The following is an 18,201-nucleotide window of genomic DNA, read 5'->3' on the forward strand; positions in this document are numbered from 1 at the left end:
AAATATATTTTTAAAAACCACTTCTGCTAATGTTGAGTTACTATATTAGCCCTTGACAAAGATTATTTTTTCTTTTATTGAACATGATATTAAAGGCCTGGCTGCAGTCTCACAGAGAACAAATATTATAGAAACAAATTATATTAATATAGAATAATTATCACAATGGTTAAAAGAAAAACAATATTTGAAATATAGCAAATTAAGAACAGATATTTTCATTTCTATTCTTAAATTATTAATAAGCTTGTGTGACATTTGGATTTGTGAAGAATCACTTACAAAGTTGGCTGTCTCCTTAAGTAACTATCTATAGTGTATAAAATTTTCCTTCTCACTAGAATTACATAGTTTAGTAGTAAGGCCATCACACTAATTTAAATACAATAAAAAAGAATCCACAAATCTGTTTTGTCAAGAAATAATGTTTTGAAACATTCTGTTTCTTTTTTTCTAGATTTCAATAGCTTACATCTGAAATATAAAATATCTATTACCTGAAAATTCATAGACCAGTATTAAAAAATAGGTTAGTGTCTCAGTGGGAAAATTAGCTGTCATCAATTCAGGCTGGCATAGAAGCTGAACCATCTCAAACAGGTACCATGGAAAAAATAAGAATTATTAGGTCATATTTAATTTACTACATTGTATCCAGGTATTATCAAGTCACACCAATTACACTTTAGTCAAGACAGCCTCTAGGAAAGTTTGCTTGTTGGTACAGGGCATGCAGAGACAATAGCCAAAGCAAGTCTAGTAGGAGAATAAAGGTCACTGAACTGAACAAGATAGGTGACTGTGGTTTTAATCATGCACTAACATTTTAGTATAGAAAATTGTTGGGGTTGATGTGTAGACTGGTGTAATTCTGGTTTGGAAAAATCTAACATATTAGTGGAGCTCTGGGGCTACATGAAGTAAAGAATTATCGGCAGAGAGTGATTATTTCAAATTCATAAAATTTCATACAACATGCCCAGAAAGTTTGAAAAGAGTGAGAAATCTTCAGGGTGGTGCCAGATGTTGATTTAAAAATTTATCTGTTTTATGACTGAAAATGGATGGGCATTAATCTTAGAAAAAAATAGATATGAAGAAAACTTTGATTTTCAAAAGGAAAGGCTACATTCAGTGTCTCAAATTTATTTTTAGCCACTTTTGATTACCAAATCACAACTATTTAAAATGTAGCTTGAACTTTTTGAGTCAGATTAAAAGCCAGGTTGTTAAGTAAAGAATCTCTGGGTAAGCAAAAACATCTTTTAAAAATGAAAAAGGCACATTGAATTAGCATTTCCTGGGTTGAAAACCCAAACCTGTCAATCAACTGACCAACAAGTCAACCCAAAAAATAACTCACAACTGCTGCTCCTCTTGGAGGGATCAGGATTTGGGAAGTATCTGGGGTGGGTGCACTCTCCTCATAGGAACTACAGAGCCTAATACAGTATCATTTTTAAATTTATTTTATTTTATTTATTTTTGAGATGGAGTTTCACTTTTGTTGCCCAGGCTGGAGTGCAATGGCACGATCTTGGCTCACCACAACCTCTGCCTCCTAGGTTCAAGCTATTCTCCTGCCTCAGCTTCCCAAGTAGCTGGGATTACAGACGCCCGCCACCGTGCCTGGCCAATTTTTGTATTTTTAGTAGAGATGGAGTTTCACCACTTTGGCCTGGCTAGTCTTGAACTCCTGACCTCAGGTGATCCACTCGCCTCAGCCTCCCAAATTGCTGGGATTACAGGCGTGAACCACCATGCCCGGACATCTAATACAGTATGATTAATTAATTACTTGTTATTGCAGCAAACCAAAAACTAGCATATTAGATTGTGTTCAACATGCAATATGAATTATAAGCAATTTCCTAATATTTGGTGGAGTGATAAGACCTGGCTAGATGTTATATAGTATAGTCAACGTGATTCCTTTTGTGAGTGCTTACCACTTTAGAGGTTGCAACTATGAAAATACCTGTGAAGACTTTAAATGATGTTTCTAAAATTGGAAGTAAAAGGAGTGTGACTAATTTTTTTTATTAGTCTTTACTGTGACTAATGAAGAAGTTTGGTCACAGTGAAAGCAGCTTACTTGACGTTAAAAAGTATTGGTTAACTTTCTCATCTAAACTAAGTAAGGATTATGGCAAGATAATTAAGATTTTAAAAAGGAGGCATGATGCCAAAAAAGATAGCAGATCCTAAGAGGCACAGAGCTGTGGGCAGTGAAGGGGAGAAAGAGCCTTTGGGGCCTGGCTTTGTGGTCAGTCCTTGCAATAATATCTGCAATAATAATAATAAGCTATCTTTCATAAGCTTAGATAATGTTGCTGGCTCACCATACATAGCTCTTAGAGCTCTTTCCCTAGTGGTGATAATAGATTTCCCTCAAATCAGCCATTCTTTCCTATAAATTTATAAGAAAACATAATAGATTTAGGTATATAGTTTACAATCAAGAAAATGAATGAAGTGAATCGGTCCATTGATTATGTTATATGACCCACATTCTACCTAACTTCTAACCAGCACTGAATGTACACATGTGCACATGTGCACACACACACAGACATACACACATGTAAGAAGACTTCAAAGGACCAAGGGAGAGTGCCTTTGAGAATCCCTTTTTTTTTTTTTTTCCTTTTAAGTAAAGGAAAAGTGAATCAAGTACATAGCTAAAAAAGATGTAAGAAAAGGGAATGAGACAGATGATGCTGGTAACCAGAGGTACACACTCATAAATCTGTATGAAGTAGATTACTAGGATGTCGAAAGATTTCAAAGTTTTATCCCTGTGTCTTTTGAAGATCAAAGTGGTACGCTTGTAAAGAGCCCTAGGTGAATAATGCCAGGAGTTTGTGGGGAGGATTCTGGAGTGGGGATTTCAATTCATCCTCATTCGGCTTTATCTTTCTAGGATCTGTCATGATACAAAAGACTGAACTTAGGCTAAAGAAAATATGGAGAACTTACCTACTTTCTTGGTGCTGCCCTATACTGACCGGCACTATACTTGGCTTGCTTAGGTTTTATTTCATTGTTGGGATGGGCTAGGGGTGAGGGCAGAGCCGTAGGTCATATTTCTTTGGTTCTGTTTCAATGATAGAAGTACAGGACCTTTAACTTTTGCCTACATCTGGCATGATGGATTTCTATCCATCTGAGTTTATCAACATGATGAAGAAATCAAAAGTGATTTACCACCAGCATTATCAAGTGATAGAGAATAAGCACTGAGAGCAAGCAACTGTTTTTGAAATTGTTACTTCATTAGGAATCAGACTGTCCTCCCTAGGGAGAAAATGGATCAGGTCCAATGGTACAGAAAGGTACAAGTCCTCAAGTCTTTAACTGCAATGAGGTCCAGCTATATGACATTGTCCTAGCCTCACCTAGTTAATGATCTTTCCAATAGACTCCTTAATTCAAGAGTCTTAGAAATTACCATCTGGGGTTTTTGCAAATAGTACAAAAGCAGAGACTTGTCCAAACAAGATCTAGCTTGATACACTTCACATATACACATCTCTTATATACTGGTATGAAGCTATGAAATCCATAAAATATGTGGAAAGGAGAGGAAAGAGCTGCAAAGTCCAGCTCAAGTTCAACACAATTTCATTAAACCCCAGAAGACCTCTATCTCCAATAAGACATACTATGAGAGGATTTTAGTGCTAGAGTAGAATGACTATGAGTCTAGCTATGGAACTACTACTATGATTAGCAATTCAGGGCTGGGATACTGACCGTGCACCGTGATCAAGCTGATTTACGTACTGCTTTATGAGGGAATGCTCTTCAGCCACAGGGCTGGATGCACTTATCCCCTCAGGTAACCTGAGGGATTCAAACAATGAGACCTCATTAAAACTTCCCATGGACAGAGCAAGGCCCACTCAGAGAGGAAAGACATTTAGTGTACACAGCTTTATTGAATAGCACCCTCAAAACAGAAACCGTAGGCCAATCTCTGTGGTGATAGAAAGAAATGTGAGCTTTAAACAACATATCTGTGGTTCACAGAGAACATTCCAAAAGGACTGAAAATGGGAAAAAAGGGAAATAATCATATTTTGGGTTAATGGGTACCATGCACCCTGGAGGAACCAGAACAGCTCAAAGTATTATAGGAATATTTTAGGGTAGAAGAAGTCATGTTATCCATCTAGACGCATCCACCAAAAGCACCGTCCGAGCTGAAATGATATAAAATGACCTTCAGTAAGGATGGGGTCTACCTCTGCTTGACATTTGCAGAATGCAGAGCTTCCTAATAAAAATACATATTTCTAAACATCACGTCAGGTCTTCCCTACACAGATGCACACCTGTGTCTCTTTACAGACTTTATAGTTTATGATTTCGTTCCAGAAAAAAAAAAGGTTGAATTTGCTGGTGATTCTAAAAAGAGTGCTAAAAGGAAGTTACTGAGGGCCTAAACCATATTATTCTACTGTGGATGTTCTGCTGTATAAAACTGTCTCCTCGTTTCCACTTGTTACAGAACTTGTTTATACATCAGAAACACCATATTCTGTTTATTCTGCTAATTACAATTATGGGGAACATCTTCATCTCAGGTTCCTGTTGATGGGCACATGCAGGAACTCAGAAGAAAAAATCAGCTGTGTTCTTAGTCTCATTGTCTTCAAATCCTCAGTTGAATGTACCAGGATATTAGAGTGAAACTGGCACCTTATAAACCTCTTCAGGGAAAAGATGAATTATGTGCATTTTGTGAAATATGAGGCTGTACTTTTTTTCTGCTGAAAGGCATTTGAAATCTTATGTTCAATTACTCACTCCAATTTTCCTTACCTTTGTTTTTGTTTTCCCATGAGCCTTCTTCATGTATTTATAAAATAATTATCTGGTGCTTGATTCGCAATTATTTGATCAAATGACTCAGAGCACCTCTTGACCCTGCATATGTCTGATGCTAACTCTTAGAGAAATATTTGCTTCTCCTGTTTCTTGCTCACATGGGAATGGATCTTGTGCAAAGAAATGAGATGCAGATCCACCTTTTAAAAAAGTGATTATTATTATCGATGACATTGCTTATATGGAAACTACATTTCCAAGTTTGGTCTTTAGCCTCTAGCCTCAGGAACTCCAGGGTTCACCAACAAAGGATTCTTTTGTATCTTAGCTTTAAATAATGACACGCTTCACCATTTATATAATAACACACCATTGCATCTTGAAATTCCAGTTTCTTGACTTCAACAGACCACTCTGAGGACTATGAAAGTGACTTCCTTAATAAGATGGGAAGCATATGTGTCAGCAGTTAAACTGAAACATACCCCACATTCTTACTGTGGATACATTATAAATGCAGGTTTCCAGATATGACATTAATCCCCAAAGCCACCATACCCCTCTTTAAATGCATACAAATGAATGAAATTGAAAACTTATAATGGATATTTGCAAGCTTGTTTCCAGTAACAATATTCTGCCCTTGGCTTGCATGAGAATATTTTTGTTACCACAAAATAAAGGCTCATTACCAAAGAAAGGGCTTATTTTATAATAGGGTTGGAACTTACCTCCTGGTAATAAAAGGACTTCCTGAGGAGGGAACAGAGTGGGAGAACAGGGTGTCATTCATGCTGGTTACAGGTCTGGGAGGCCTAAAACAAAAGACAGTGTGAATAGAAAGTTAAAACAAATAAAAGTCACACATTTAAAACTCTCCCTCATCCTTCCAGGAAAGGGGATGGGAAGATCTGAGTTCTATCTTTCCCAGGATCAACAAGAAATCTTACATTTTCCAATTAAATTCCTTAAGTGTTTTAAAGTAACATTTCCTTGAGAATATATAATCTCAGGTAAACACTGGGAGGCAGATCTCCAGACACCATGTGAATGTTGATGTGAGCTTTGAGCCTTGATGTTTCATTGTATAATATTCTGGAATGAAACAAGGATTTTGAAGAAGGCAGTGGTTTTACTTCTACTGTCTTCTCAAGAAGCCTTGAAGACCTGATCATTGAATCTACGTTCTCTTGGAAAGAGGAAGTTTCCTGAGGCTTTGGAAGGTTCCTTCTGTGTTCTCCATGATGACGGGCCTCTCCAACATGCCTGGTCTGAAAGGACACAGGCTGTACAATCATATCATACCTTATTTGCCTTTGCTCTAAGTGAAGAGGCAAGTAAGCTCCACAAGGATTTATGAAGTTAGTTTCTGTTGTTTGGGTGGTCCATATGATAGAGTATATGGTGTACAGCATCCCATAAGCTTCACTTGTTTTCTTATGATAAGAGAAGGAAAACAGAGTTCAATTTTCCTCAGAATTGTTCATGGTTCTAAACACCAACTGCATGGAGTCCATCTTCCTTGGTCTGTTTTTCATTTCATTCTGTCATTCTTTTCCTATCATGAATGTTTTAGGTCAGGTAAAATGATAGGACTAAGATCCATATCTCATCTCCAAGGCATTTTTAGTCTTTTTTAGGTTCAATATAGGATAATGAATGGTAATATGAGATGGGATTTAGAATTCAAAAGATGGAAAATGAGGTGGGGCATTTTCTGAATCACAGGAAATTTCAGTTTCACTATAATTCTATATTTGAGTTTGACAGTATAGAACATTTTGAAGATGAGACATTATAGCAGCCTAAATAATCAATTTATGTTGGCTTGATTAAGAGCCAAATTTGTAAATGGTTTAATTTTTACTTTAGAGAACAGCTTTGGATTCTACAACGAAGACATTCTGGGAAAAAGATAGACTTGTATATCCCAATGTATTGACTGGAATGGACATGAAGCTCTGCAGGTTTTAAAATGTCAGCACTACATGCAAAAATTCACTGAGACTTAGAATAACAGTCTCTGGGGTTAGGGACAAAAGATTACAAATATGGTGCAGTGTATACTGCTCGGGTGATGGGTGCACCAAAATCTCACAAATCATCACTAAAGAACTTACTCATGTAACCAAATACCACCTGTACCCCAATAACTTAGGGAAAAATAAAAAAAATAAAAATAAAAAATAACATAAATTCACCGAAACTTTTTTCATGGTAGCTGGTGCTAACCTATACTCTGAGATTTTGTAAGACATATCATCTGTTGGACGAAGCCAAAACAACAGATTCACTATTTCATCTACTCTAGACAAAACTGAAGTTCTGAAAACAATCTTAGTGTTTTGCATTACTTATCTAAGATGCATCTTTGATATATAAGGGAGCAACACAAGGCTAGTTTAAAACTAACTCTGCTTTGAGTTGAACACTAGCAATTTAGAAGAAGGATGCTAATTTTATACAAATGTCCTCTGTGAATTATGAAAAGTTTGATCTGCTAGATTTTAAAACAGTGAACAGAGTATAACATCTTCATCGTAGCTTTGCAAAGAGTTGAAAAAAATACTTGACCTGACACTTCTGATTTTGTCTTTTTTTTTTTTTTAAACTTTTCCATCTTCCTCCATGTCTAAAAATGAGAAAACAAGTGGATTTAGAATGCTTTTTAACTAGCTTGATAAATGTATTCTATTGAATCCGGTCACTACAAAGCTGAAATCAAGGTTTCTCAGCAAATGGCTTTGTTTAAGGTCTACCATTGAAATGTTGAACTTGGGACAAAGAATGGCTAGCCCCAGCACCAAATGGTGGTTTTCAGAGGAACTGAAATTCCTATTTCTTCCACAATCAAATGACAAGTTACCTTATCTAACAAATGGCCCACACTGGGAATTTTGGACATATTTGGTTTTATGTAAAAGAAACAGCTCCACAAAATAGAGTAAGTCACAGGGGCCTTCTGGACAAGATCTTCACAGAGGACAATTTTATGTGTCATCCTTGTAAACTGAGTGTACAGCACAAGAAGACTTATTTCTAAACTAGCCTCATATTGCTCACTTGTTTTGTGTCTCATCCCCACTTATGATCATGATTATACATCTTCATAAGTAGACTGGAAACTACTGCACTACTTACCACGTATCACTTTTGGCAGCGAGAAATTGAACAGAATACAGACCGTTAATCATGGTAACATTTACAAGCAATACAATAGTTAAGAACAAATGTCAAAGTACCAAAATGTCACCACCTGCTCATTTCTATTTAAGGACTAATTCATGACTGGCAGCACCTCTCTACAAGATGGGTAGAAAATCCCTTGGCTATAGTAAAAAAAAATGGCATTTTCTGTGTGTCACATGCTTCATTTCCATATGCAAATGTACGTCTGTGTTTGTGTGTGACAGAGATATTAGTACTATAACCTGTTTAAAAATCCTATTGATTCAGTCTCTCTTTTTAAAATTTATTTTTTACCATATCTAAGTCTACCTGTAAAATGTTAATTTGTTACATAGTCAGACTGTGCCATATTTTTGCAACTTTTTTCACATTTAAGTTGTGGCCAGGTGTGGTGGCTCACACTTATAATCTCAGCCTAGGAGTTCCAGACAAGCCTGGGTAATATAGAGAGACCCTATTTCTACAAAAAATAAAAAAAGAAAAAAAAAGAAAAAATTGGAACTTGAGTTTTAAATGAGTAATAAAAATATTTTCTAATGTTTTCATTAGGTATTGATAAAGCATTTTCTATGTATTATTTTCTCAATTTTATTTATATCTTATAATGCTTTTGCTGCTCAACTTTGGATGCACTATGTATTAGAGGACTAGTAGCAATTTTTTTTTAAATTTTACTTTAAGTTCTGGGGTACATGTGCAGAACCTGCAGGTTTGTTACACAGGTATACATGCGCCATGTAGTAGCAATGTTTTTTTTTTTTTCAGTCGGAGTCTTGTTCTGTTGCCCAGGCTGGAGTACAGTGGCGTGATCTCGGCTCACTGCAAACTCCGTCTCCTGGGTTCACGCCATTCTCTTGCCTCAGCATCCCTAGTAGCTGGGACTACAGCTGCCTGCCACCATGCTCAGCTAATTTTTTGTATTTTTAATAGAGACGGGGTTTCATCGTGTTAACCAGGATGGTCTTGATCTCCTGACCTCTTGATCAGCCTGCCTCTGCCTCCCCAAGTACTGGGATTACAGGCATGAGTCACTGTGCCTGGCCAGCATTTTTTAACACAATAATTAAACAGCAAGATGTGCATTTAAGAAGACTGTATAATGTTCAACATCAAATTTTATGTCCATGAGCTCTATAATGTTCTACATATTTCAGCACTATGTAAGGACATACCGTTATCCTTCACTTAAACATTTACATCATGGGCTTTTTTTCTGAATATGTCTTTGAAGAATTTGTATTAATTTACAAAATCAACACACTTTTTCACAGTGGCAAAAACAAAATGTTTTATTTTGAGTCTGTGCTATAATTCCCAATGCCCAGAACCTCAGGTCATCAGCACAGGACAGAGTATGCCCATCAATATTGCCAATGCTTGCACCCCACTCACTGCTCCCTTCTTACCCCTGTCTGTAAGCTTATCCATGGGTGCAACTGATACGGACTGGGATATTTTTGTGACACTACACCCAAAGAATGACAAAGATGTGGTTTGTACTACAATTAAAGGTTGCTTAATAAATTATTTAGGAAAGCACAGGGAAAGGTCAGAGAGGGAATGAGGATGACCAAGACAGAGCTACAGCTAGAAAATATATATATATATATATATATATTTTTTTTTTTTTGAGACGGAGTCTCGCTCTGTCGCCCAGGCTGGAGTGCAGTGGCGCGATCTCGGCTCACTGCAAGCTCCGCCTCCCGGGTTCACGCCATTCTCCTGCCTCAGCCTCCCGAGTAGCTGGGACTACAGGCGCCCACAACCGCGCCCGGCTAATTTTTTGTATTTTTAGTAGAGACGGGGTTTCACCGTGGTCTCGATCTCCTGACCTTGTGATCCGCCCGCCTCGGCCTCCCAAAGTGCTGGGATTACAGGCGTGAGCCACCGCGCCCGGCCTAGAAAATATATTTTTATTGCTATGTATAGTTCTATGGAACATACTTTTAGGGTGATTTTTGCTAGAGACTCAATGATAAAGCTTACTTCACATATTTCTGCACTACGACAATATTCCTTCTGCATAAGATCTTTATAATTTAAGTCATATTTGGGAGTAATAAATTAAGGGCATTAGGTGGAGGTGGGAGTATTGGTGTGTTTTATTTCTTAAATTTCACTTATTTTCACTGTACAGCACTGTATAAAAGTAGTGGGATGGCTTATTATAAAATGACATGGTATGGAATGTCATATATTTTTGTCTAATTTATCAAAATATTATTTACATACATTTGGAAGAAGTGTGAATATTCATTAATTCCATGTACATGTTCATTATGGCAGATTAAGAGAGCATTCTTTTTTATAAATGATTAAGGCTTAATACCATTTATTTTTTTATTTAAATGTCCTTGATGTGCCTATGATAATTTAGAATAGTTAAATGAGCAATGCATTTTAAAATTAGAAGTCTCAGAAAAAAGACGTGGATATCTACTCATGACAATAGCATTTGAATAAAGAAACAAATATGGAAAAAATTTCTATGGCTAAAAATAGAACAAAAATATTCTGTTCTAAAATAGACTTGACATTCTACATCCAGAATGTCTTGTATGTTATTTCAACAATTAAATATCTTGTACAATTTGAATTTTAAAATTAAAACTTTCACCCTGGGAAAATATGTTATCAGTGAGTACAGATCAGTATTCTGATTCAAGGACTCTTGAGGATCTGGTAAAATACATAGAGGTTTTCTCAAAAGAAGACACATTTTGTACAGAATTTTAAAATCTCTCCATGGAACGTAAACTAAGAATGTATTGTGTAGCTTAGCCCTCAGTTACTTCAATAAATGACAAAACAGATTATATTGCCCCATAAGTCAAAATTTAAAAACTATTACTCAGCCAATTAAATACCTCTCTCTCTCTCTCTCTCTCATACACACACACACACACCACCCAATCCTAGCACCCACTGGATACAAGGCCCTGAGCTAGATAATACTCCAATGTGACTCACTGTGAAACAGACTTTTACATTGCAGTACATCACTTCCTAATTCTTTGGAGGAGTGTGAAGCAGAAAAGCTCTTAGAGCCAGGCTATTCACACCCACACCCCCTATCTTCATGACACCCAGCAGTTCCGTTGAAGGCTGCTTTCTTGGGGTGAAACTCCTAGCAGGGCTGGTAGGAAATTACTCTCAGCATAGCTCAGGGAGCACCAGCTGCTCTCACTTTGCTGTGGTCATTTATTAGCAACTTAGTGATTGTGTCTAATTGGCTATGGGAAGGAAAGTCTAGACCTTAATAAAATCGTTCATAAGCTCCTGTGAGGTAGATTGCTGCAAGTGGTTGGCCCTTTGGGACATTCCCCAGATTTATTTATCCCTGGCTTATTTTAAGGTTTATTTATAGAAGCATAATTTCCAAAAATAAGTTAACCACATTCTACAGAATTAGTTTACATTAGCTTCTGGAGGCTGAGCCCATGCCAGCTTGTAAGCTGAGAAACAGGAGCCTTCAGGCTGTGTATACTGCTGAGGTCAGAGATGTCTCAAAGCACCCGCAGGAACAAGCAAAACAAAGCCCCAAAGTATTTATACAAAGCTCACAGATGTGACGCAGCACAAATTGTTTGGTGGTATTTGCTAAGGTCTGTCGGAGAATGTAGGTGCTGCTTCCATGAAGGTCTCATACCCACCACAGTGCCCCTTCTGGATCATATGCTGAACTGCCTGAAGCATGAACTTTGCATTGTTGAATTTCTATACTGATAGGTCCCATCAGCCCACCTCTTGATGTCAACATGCAAACACAGGCCCTGTGGTGTGACAGGTTCCACTGAACTGTGGAAAACAACAGGCAGTTCATAAGGAGGCATCTGTGACTACATGTTATCTAATTGTGCATAGAAGCAGGTAATGAGACTCTTTCTTCTTAGGAGCCCAAGGTAACACCAAGGAAAAAATTGTTTCTTCTACCTAAGCCCCCTTGTTATCTTGGCCACCCAGGCCTGAGAGAGGTTCAAAGGCATGAAACTTCCAGGAGGTAGCAGGGATGGCTGGAAGGACCGTTTGCTGGTCCAACACCTTCTGCCACGAAACTCACACATACTTTGAAGAAAAGAATCTTTGAATATTCTGGTAAATTTTCCCAACACTCCCCCTTCCCCTGCACAGGCTATGATTCTTCTAAAGTTGTATAGCTTGGGATGAAAAACAAAAGTAATTTCTAGATTTGCTGGCATCTTAAACTGGGTCTGCAGAGCAATAAAGAGCTTTTATATTTGGAACTCAAGGCACATACGAAATTAAGGAACAATATGCTGTAAATAATTTTTTACCACAGTGATCCCATTGATTGTTAACTTCCAATGTGCAGGCACCACTAACATCCATATTTTGTAACTAAGCTTTCTGAAATATTTTCCACCTTCAGGCGAATTCTGTTAGTGTTGCATATTTCACTTGTCTGCCTGGTGGAAGTATTGTATACCTCAACAACAACAAAAAACTGTAAGGGCATTACTCTGACTTTTTAAAATAATTAAATGAAAAATCTTGGTTGCTGACCACTGATAGGGAATTGCCTTTGTGTGGCTCCAGACATGTGCCCTTGAAGAAAATTTTCTCTTTACTGGGAGGGTAGAGATACTCACACGATGTGAGCCAAGTTGAGTGGCTTCTCAGGCTGATCTGGGAACATGGGGTGCAAAGGTTCACGGCTGGAAGCACAGCTCAGGGACTTGCTTAATGCATTAGTCAGCTTCTTAGCAGGTGATTTCTGGAAAGAAGAAGGAAGGTAGAAGTGACAACAGCTAATATTTATGTAATATTTTATCAAATGATTTGCTTTTCATAATAGATATTCATTCATGGAAGAAATCCTTTTCAGTGCTGACTCTGAGTCCAGAAGTTTGCTCAATGCTAGGAAGAGGGTTTCTGAACAAGCTGCCTCCTGCTGCTCAGTGTCAGCAAATGCTACAATAAATGGGAGCAGGCATTGTGCATGGGGCACCTTCGCTGGGACTTAGTGGGCCTGCAGGAGTCCTTCTGACAAAAACTCAGCAGACTAGGAAGGTCATTCGAGATGGAGGAAGCAGCAACAGTGAAGGGAGTCCTTCTGGGGAGGAAAGCAGGAGGCAGATCATCAAAATCTTTATATGGCTTGTTAAGAACTGTCTCTTTATCCCCAGGACAGAGGGAGACCATGAAGAGTTTAAATCACAGGCATGACAGCATCAGACCTGATTCTAGAAGGACTGCTCTCACTTAAGAACAGAAAATAGTTTGTGAGAAAATAGGTATGGAAGGAAGATGAGCAGAAGGTTTTGCAGGAATCCAGGTGCAAGAAAGATGTTTCAGGTGTGGCTGAACACATCCAGTTAGAAGTGAAAATGAAACTTCAATCTGAGTCTTCAGAATTTGAAATTCAGGTTATTTCCAGAGAATCATGCTGCCTCTTTTTCGTTTAGATTGTTGGGATGTTTATCTTGACATTATGCAGTCAAAATTATACAAAAGCAGCCTACCACATATATTAGGTTGGTGCAACAGCAGTTGTGGTTTTTGCCATTTGAAAGTAATGGCAAAAACCGCAATTGCTTTTGCACCAACATAATAATAAAACTTTAACCATATTTTTTCTTTCCATAAGGAACCATTTCAAATTTTGTCACTTTCTTTTACATCTAGAGTCCTTAATTGGTAATATAATGAAGTGACTATTATCCCCATTTTTTAAAAGCTAAGTAATAAGAGCATTGCTCAAGAAATCCTTCTGGCTTTTGTTAGGAGATGTAATTCTTAGAACAGTTAAGATAGCAGCAACAGCAGCTCTTTGCACCACAAACCATAGGGCCTTCTGTCTTCTCAAGAAGTCTGATCCTTCTTTGTATGGATAGTGCCCTGGAATATAATTTTAGAGTCTACAACCCCTAAGAAAGAGGCTCCTTATGTGGATTTAGCATTTACATAAAACAACTAAATCTGATTAGTTTTCAAACACCAAATCTTTTAGGATATGGGGTCGAAGTTTGAAAACTGGTAATATGCTAACAATAAGAAAATAGAAAGTGTTAGCTCCTATCTTCTAAACTAAATTGTAGTTCATGATCTGTGTTCATTATCCTCAGCATGACATAAACAACAGTGAGGAGTTGCACTGGAATTGGCAAGTTCTCAGTATACTCTGCCTTGGTGAAGAACTGTTACTTGAATTCAGAATCTGACTGGTGATGAAGTACTAGTATATTTATACTGAATATTAGTTCCCAATAATAATTCCTAGGAAGACTATTTTGATTTAAGAGGTATATTCTGAAGACTTCTTTAAGTAAAGACTACAGGTTGAATTGAAATACATTAAAATATAGCAAAACTCATAAATAGGTTGGATTTTCTTGTGACAGAACTTTTCCAAGAGGTGCTGGAAGGGCTGAAGGTATATCCCACAAGATCCAATCTACACACCCTACAAAAACCCATCCTTGAAGAGATGCACAAGGGCAACACTGCTGGAACTGATCTTTGAGTTTAACTAAGATAAACGTCCGTAAATCATAATCCACTTGAACAATGAGCTCACAGAGTCACATTTCCTCCCACAGACCTGGTGCCACATGCTCCTGAGAAGACATCTATCACACAGACACTCACATGCCACCTTTGCCAGGTTGGTCACTCAGACTCTTCATGAAAAGATGGTTTGCTAATATAACCACAATCTCCCCTCCCCACCCTCTGCAGAAAAGTAAAATGGAACAGTATTATTAAGTCCACACTCTCCTCTCTCATACTTGTTTCTTTAATATTCTAGTCATGCACTTACAAGAACTCCAGAATCTAAGAAAAATAAAACTAACAATAATTTTTCAGCCGTTTCCACAAAACAAAACTTGGAAAAGATTTTAACTTACTGTGAATGTAAGACTATGTTCCAGAAGGTCCTTGCTGTTCAGTTGTTATTTAAATCGGTACTGAATTATCTATATTCCAAGAAGTAACATAGTTTTGAGTCTTCCTATATTTTAAGTCTCAGGAAGCTACACTGGGTTCCAACAGAATAAGTAAGAGCACCCAGTGGGGTGGAGGGTGGGAGGAAGGGGGACTGAATACTAGACCTGGGATAGAAGGTAAGTTTGCCCTTTAATTCTGCCACCATCCTTGATATTCCCTTTAATTCTGGGCAACACTCACACATCCAACTCCAAGTATTGCCTGGACCTTGCCTTACCCATGACGTGTACTCTTTCATTTGGTGCTGGTTGCTATGAGAACCACCGGCATGTCCCCTCCAGAAGCAGTCCTGACAGAGCTGGTAATTGTGACACTGTTGGCATCGGTAGCGAAATCCCATCATACTCTCACTGTGGCAGTAGGAACACTCCACCGGATGGAAGACTAAGGGGGAAGTAAGTGAAGAAAAAACAAGAAAACAAAAGTATGAACCAGAAGAAGGAAAAATACAGCCTTACAGGAATTGTACCTTTCTTCTCTGCACCACGATTTCAGATGATAGTTGATTTGGGCTCAGAAAAACATTTAGTTCATTCCTGGATTCTCCCACAACCCTTTTCAATCATGCCTGTGGGGAAATGAAATGAAATGGGATGGAGAAGAGATGTCCTTTTAACAACAACAATCTCTGTAATGCCATTTGCTCTTTCTATTCCCATCTCTCACCTAACAAGAATTTAAATTGCCCAAACAGACTTGCCTTTACCCCAAACTGCCCTCTGTCTCCAGGAGACCAGCACAGCTCACTGGAAGACTCAGAAACACAAGGGGTGAATGCCGATTGTCCAGTGGGAAGAGAGCAAATATCAGAGACATGGAGAATGAGAGGAAGAAAAAAGAAAGCAAGACGGGCAGAGAGTGGAAAACTGGATGTGGATGTGAGAATTAAGTTACTTTTTAAAAAATAGAGTGACTAATGGCTTACTTAACGACTGGTGTTGCCTATATCTGACAAAGAGATTTTTTTTTTTTTCTTTCCTGAGGCAGGAGTATAGGGCCCTAAAAAAGATGTGTAAGTTATCTGAAAACAGTTCTAAATAATTCAGATACCTCAAGAGACAGTTAACTTTCTTTGATAGGAAATTTGAATTATAAAGCAGGCAAAGCAAAATACTAGATTTGAAGCAAAGTAAAATATTAGATTTAAGTGATCAAATCCAAGTAATTATCTACATGCTATGAGCTAGATACTAAAACGACAATAACAATTCTTGCCTTTGGTAAAGCTATTCTCTGGCCTAACCAGTCAGGAAAAACACTACAAATAATAATAAATGAAGATAAAAAGCAAAGTGTAAAAACAAAGACATAACTAGCTCTGGAAGCACTGTCTTCTAAACAAGTGTCATAACCTTCCTTTCTGGCTCTTGAGAAAGACTAGAGTGGGACTTGAATCTAGGGACAACTGTTCTGGGACAGTGCCTGAGAAACTGATCTCCTGCAGCAGGAAATGCTGAGAGAGAAGGAATGAAATTATAGCTTTATGATTGGAAAATGACTAGTTCTAGAACTGTAAACAGTAACATGAACTCATTTTGCATACTAACATGGACCTTGATTGCTCTTCACTTCTGCATATGGATAAACAAAAAAGCTATGATTGTTAGTGATTGCAAAAAAAAAAAAGTAAATTCATTCTTTAAATTTTCTCCATTAGAAAAACAGGATAAATTCATAACTTTTAACTAACTGAGATAAATAAGGGCAGATGCTCAAAATTTTGAATGATAATTTAAAATTAAGCTAACTTTAGTTTCAATGTATATTAAAGAAATACACAGAAGTTGAGTAATATATAGAGACTTAAATCTCTAGTAAGAGATATAGACTAAATTATTTCCTCGTCAAGTCTGGAGAAATTTCAGAGTTACATTGAACAGTAAGTAGGAACACCTAAAGATGAGATGGAGGCACTGAACAGTTCCATGTTTAAATTTCTGTAAAATTTGCCCCAAACTGTATTTCATACTTAAATCTGGATATGCCAACAGCAGTTCCTTTTATCCTAGAAATACTTGCTTTAAAAAAAGACATGATACGAAAGTTATTTTACTCTTATCTTTAACGTTAGTACAACTATTGAAAGCTCACAATCTGGAACATATGACTGAAGATTAACAGGGTGCTATCATCTATTTTTTTTCTCATTTCTCCCACCTATTTCTGGTTGAGTAACTGGGAAGAAATAATCAGTGCCATGTATGCAAATATGAGAAATTCAGATCTAAAACAAATACAAAATAATGTCACACTCCTTGTTGAAGTTCGCCTTCTATTGTGCCAAGTCTTTTAACCACACCTGACTTGTAATTAAGAAGAACACCATGAGATTTACTAAGTTTTTAGAACTGACAGTCCTAATTTTTCAGTGGTCCTTTAAGGCCTTCCCGAACAGGGAGATGGGTTAGTTCTCTCCTAAACAAAACTAAGAGGCACTAAATAGGCTTCCCTAAAACAACGACCTGGGCTTACTAACTGTAGAACTAATGGCCTAATTTCAATAATTTAAAAAATCACCTTTGCTCGGTAGTAACTACTCACCATTTTCCACATTCGCTAGTCGATGCAGAAGAGGCAACCAGACCAGACACTGCGGGGGAGGATCTGACATAAGCGTGTCCAAAAAACCATTTAACGTGACTTTTTTCTGCATTAAAAAAAAAACAAAAAACCATAAATTTAGGACAGAGAATCATCTCAATTTACCTGCTATGTAAATATCATATCATTTGAGACTGAAACAAAAGAGCACTCAATAAACCTCTAATATCTGAAGAAACAGAACTTGCCAATATTAAACTAGTTCAGAACTGAAAACATTGCTTGCTTTTTATACCTAAGCATACATAGGACTGAATTCTCTCCACTGAGGCTGAGTCAATAGTAGCACCAGGAGAAAAACAATTCTGAGAGCATCATTTGTATATATGAAAGACAGTATAAAAATAATGAAGAAAAATAAAGAATTGAAATTCTCCATGGAATTTTACTCAAGAATGCATCATAGCTCACTTTATAATTTACCTATCAGTCAGTCTTCTAAATTTATAGAACAACTTCCCTTTCGAGCTTCCTCAACTTCCTTAAGTACTAAATATTTAGTGGTTAATGTCAATGGTTCTATTATACAGGAGCAGGAGGGAATCCTGTTAGGACAGAACCATCTAAATTTTTAAAAACTCGTTCCTTTTATTACTTTATATATAATTC

The 18,201-nt window shown here is 37.3% G+C and overlaps 1 protein-coding gene across 50 annotated transcripts in view; it reads right to left on the reverse strand.

Moving 5' to 3' along the window:
- The window catches only part of DTNA (dystrobrevin alpha), a 412,319-nt gene that overhangs the window by 58,423 nt on the left and 335,695 nt on the right, over window positions 1–18,201 (reverse strand). For 28 of the 50 annotated variants that reach the window (XM_077974984.1, XM_077974980.1, XM_077974982.1 and 25 more), the window contains 4 exons: window positions 17,533–17,638; window positions 15,209–15,375; window positions 12,633–12,757; window positions 5,565–5,648 (listed from right to left, as the gene is read on the reverse strand). In XM_077974984.1, the coding sequence (XP_077831110.1) occupies window positions 5,565–5,648; window positions 12,633–12,757; window positions 15,209–15,375; window positions 17,533–17,638 (482 nt within the window). Of the gene's footprint in view, window positions 1–3,756; window positions 3,847–5,564; window positions 5,649–12,632; window positions 12,758–15,208; window positions 15,376–17,532; window positions 17,639–18,201 lie in introns of all 50 variants that reach the window. The other 22 variants (XM_077974975.1, XM_077974967.1, XM_077974956.1 and 19 more) reach the window with 1 other exon arrangement.

Source organism: Macaca mulatta, chromosome 18 (genome assembly GCF_049350105.2).
Source record: "Macaca mulatta isolate MMU2019108-1 chromosome 18, T2T-MMU8v2.0, whole genome shotgun sequence".
Lineage (NCBI taxonomy): Eukaryota > Metazoa > Chordata > Mammalia > Primates > Cercopithecidae > Macaca > Macaca mulatta.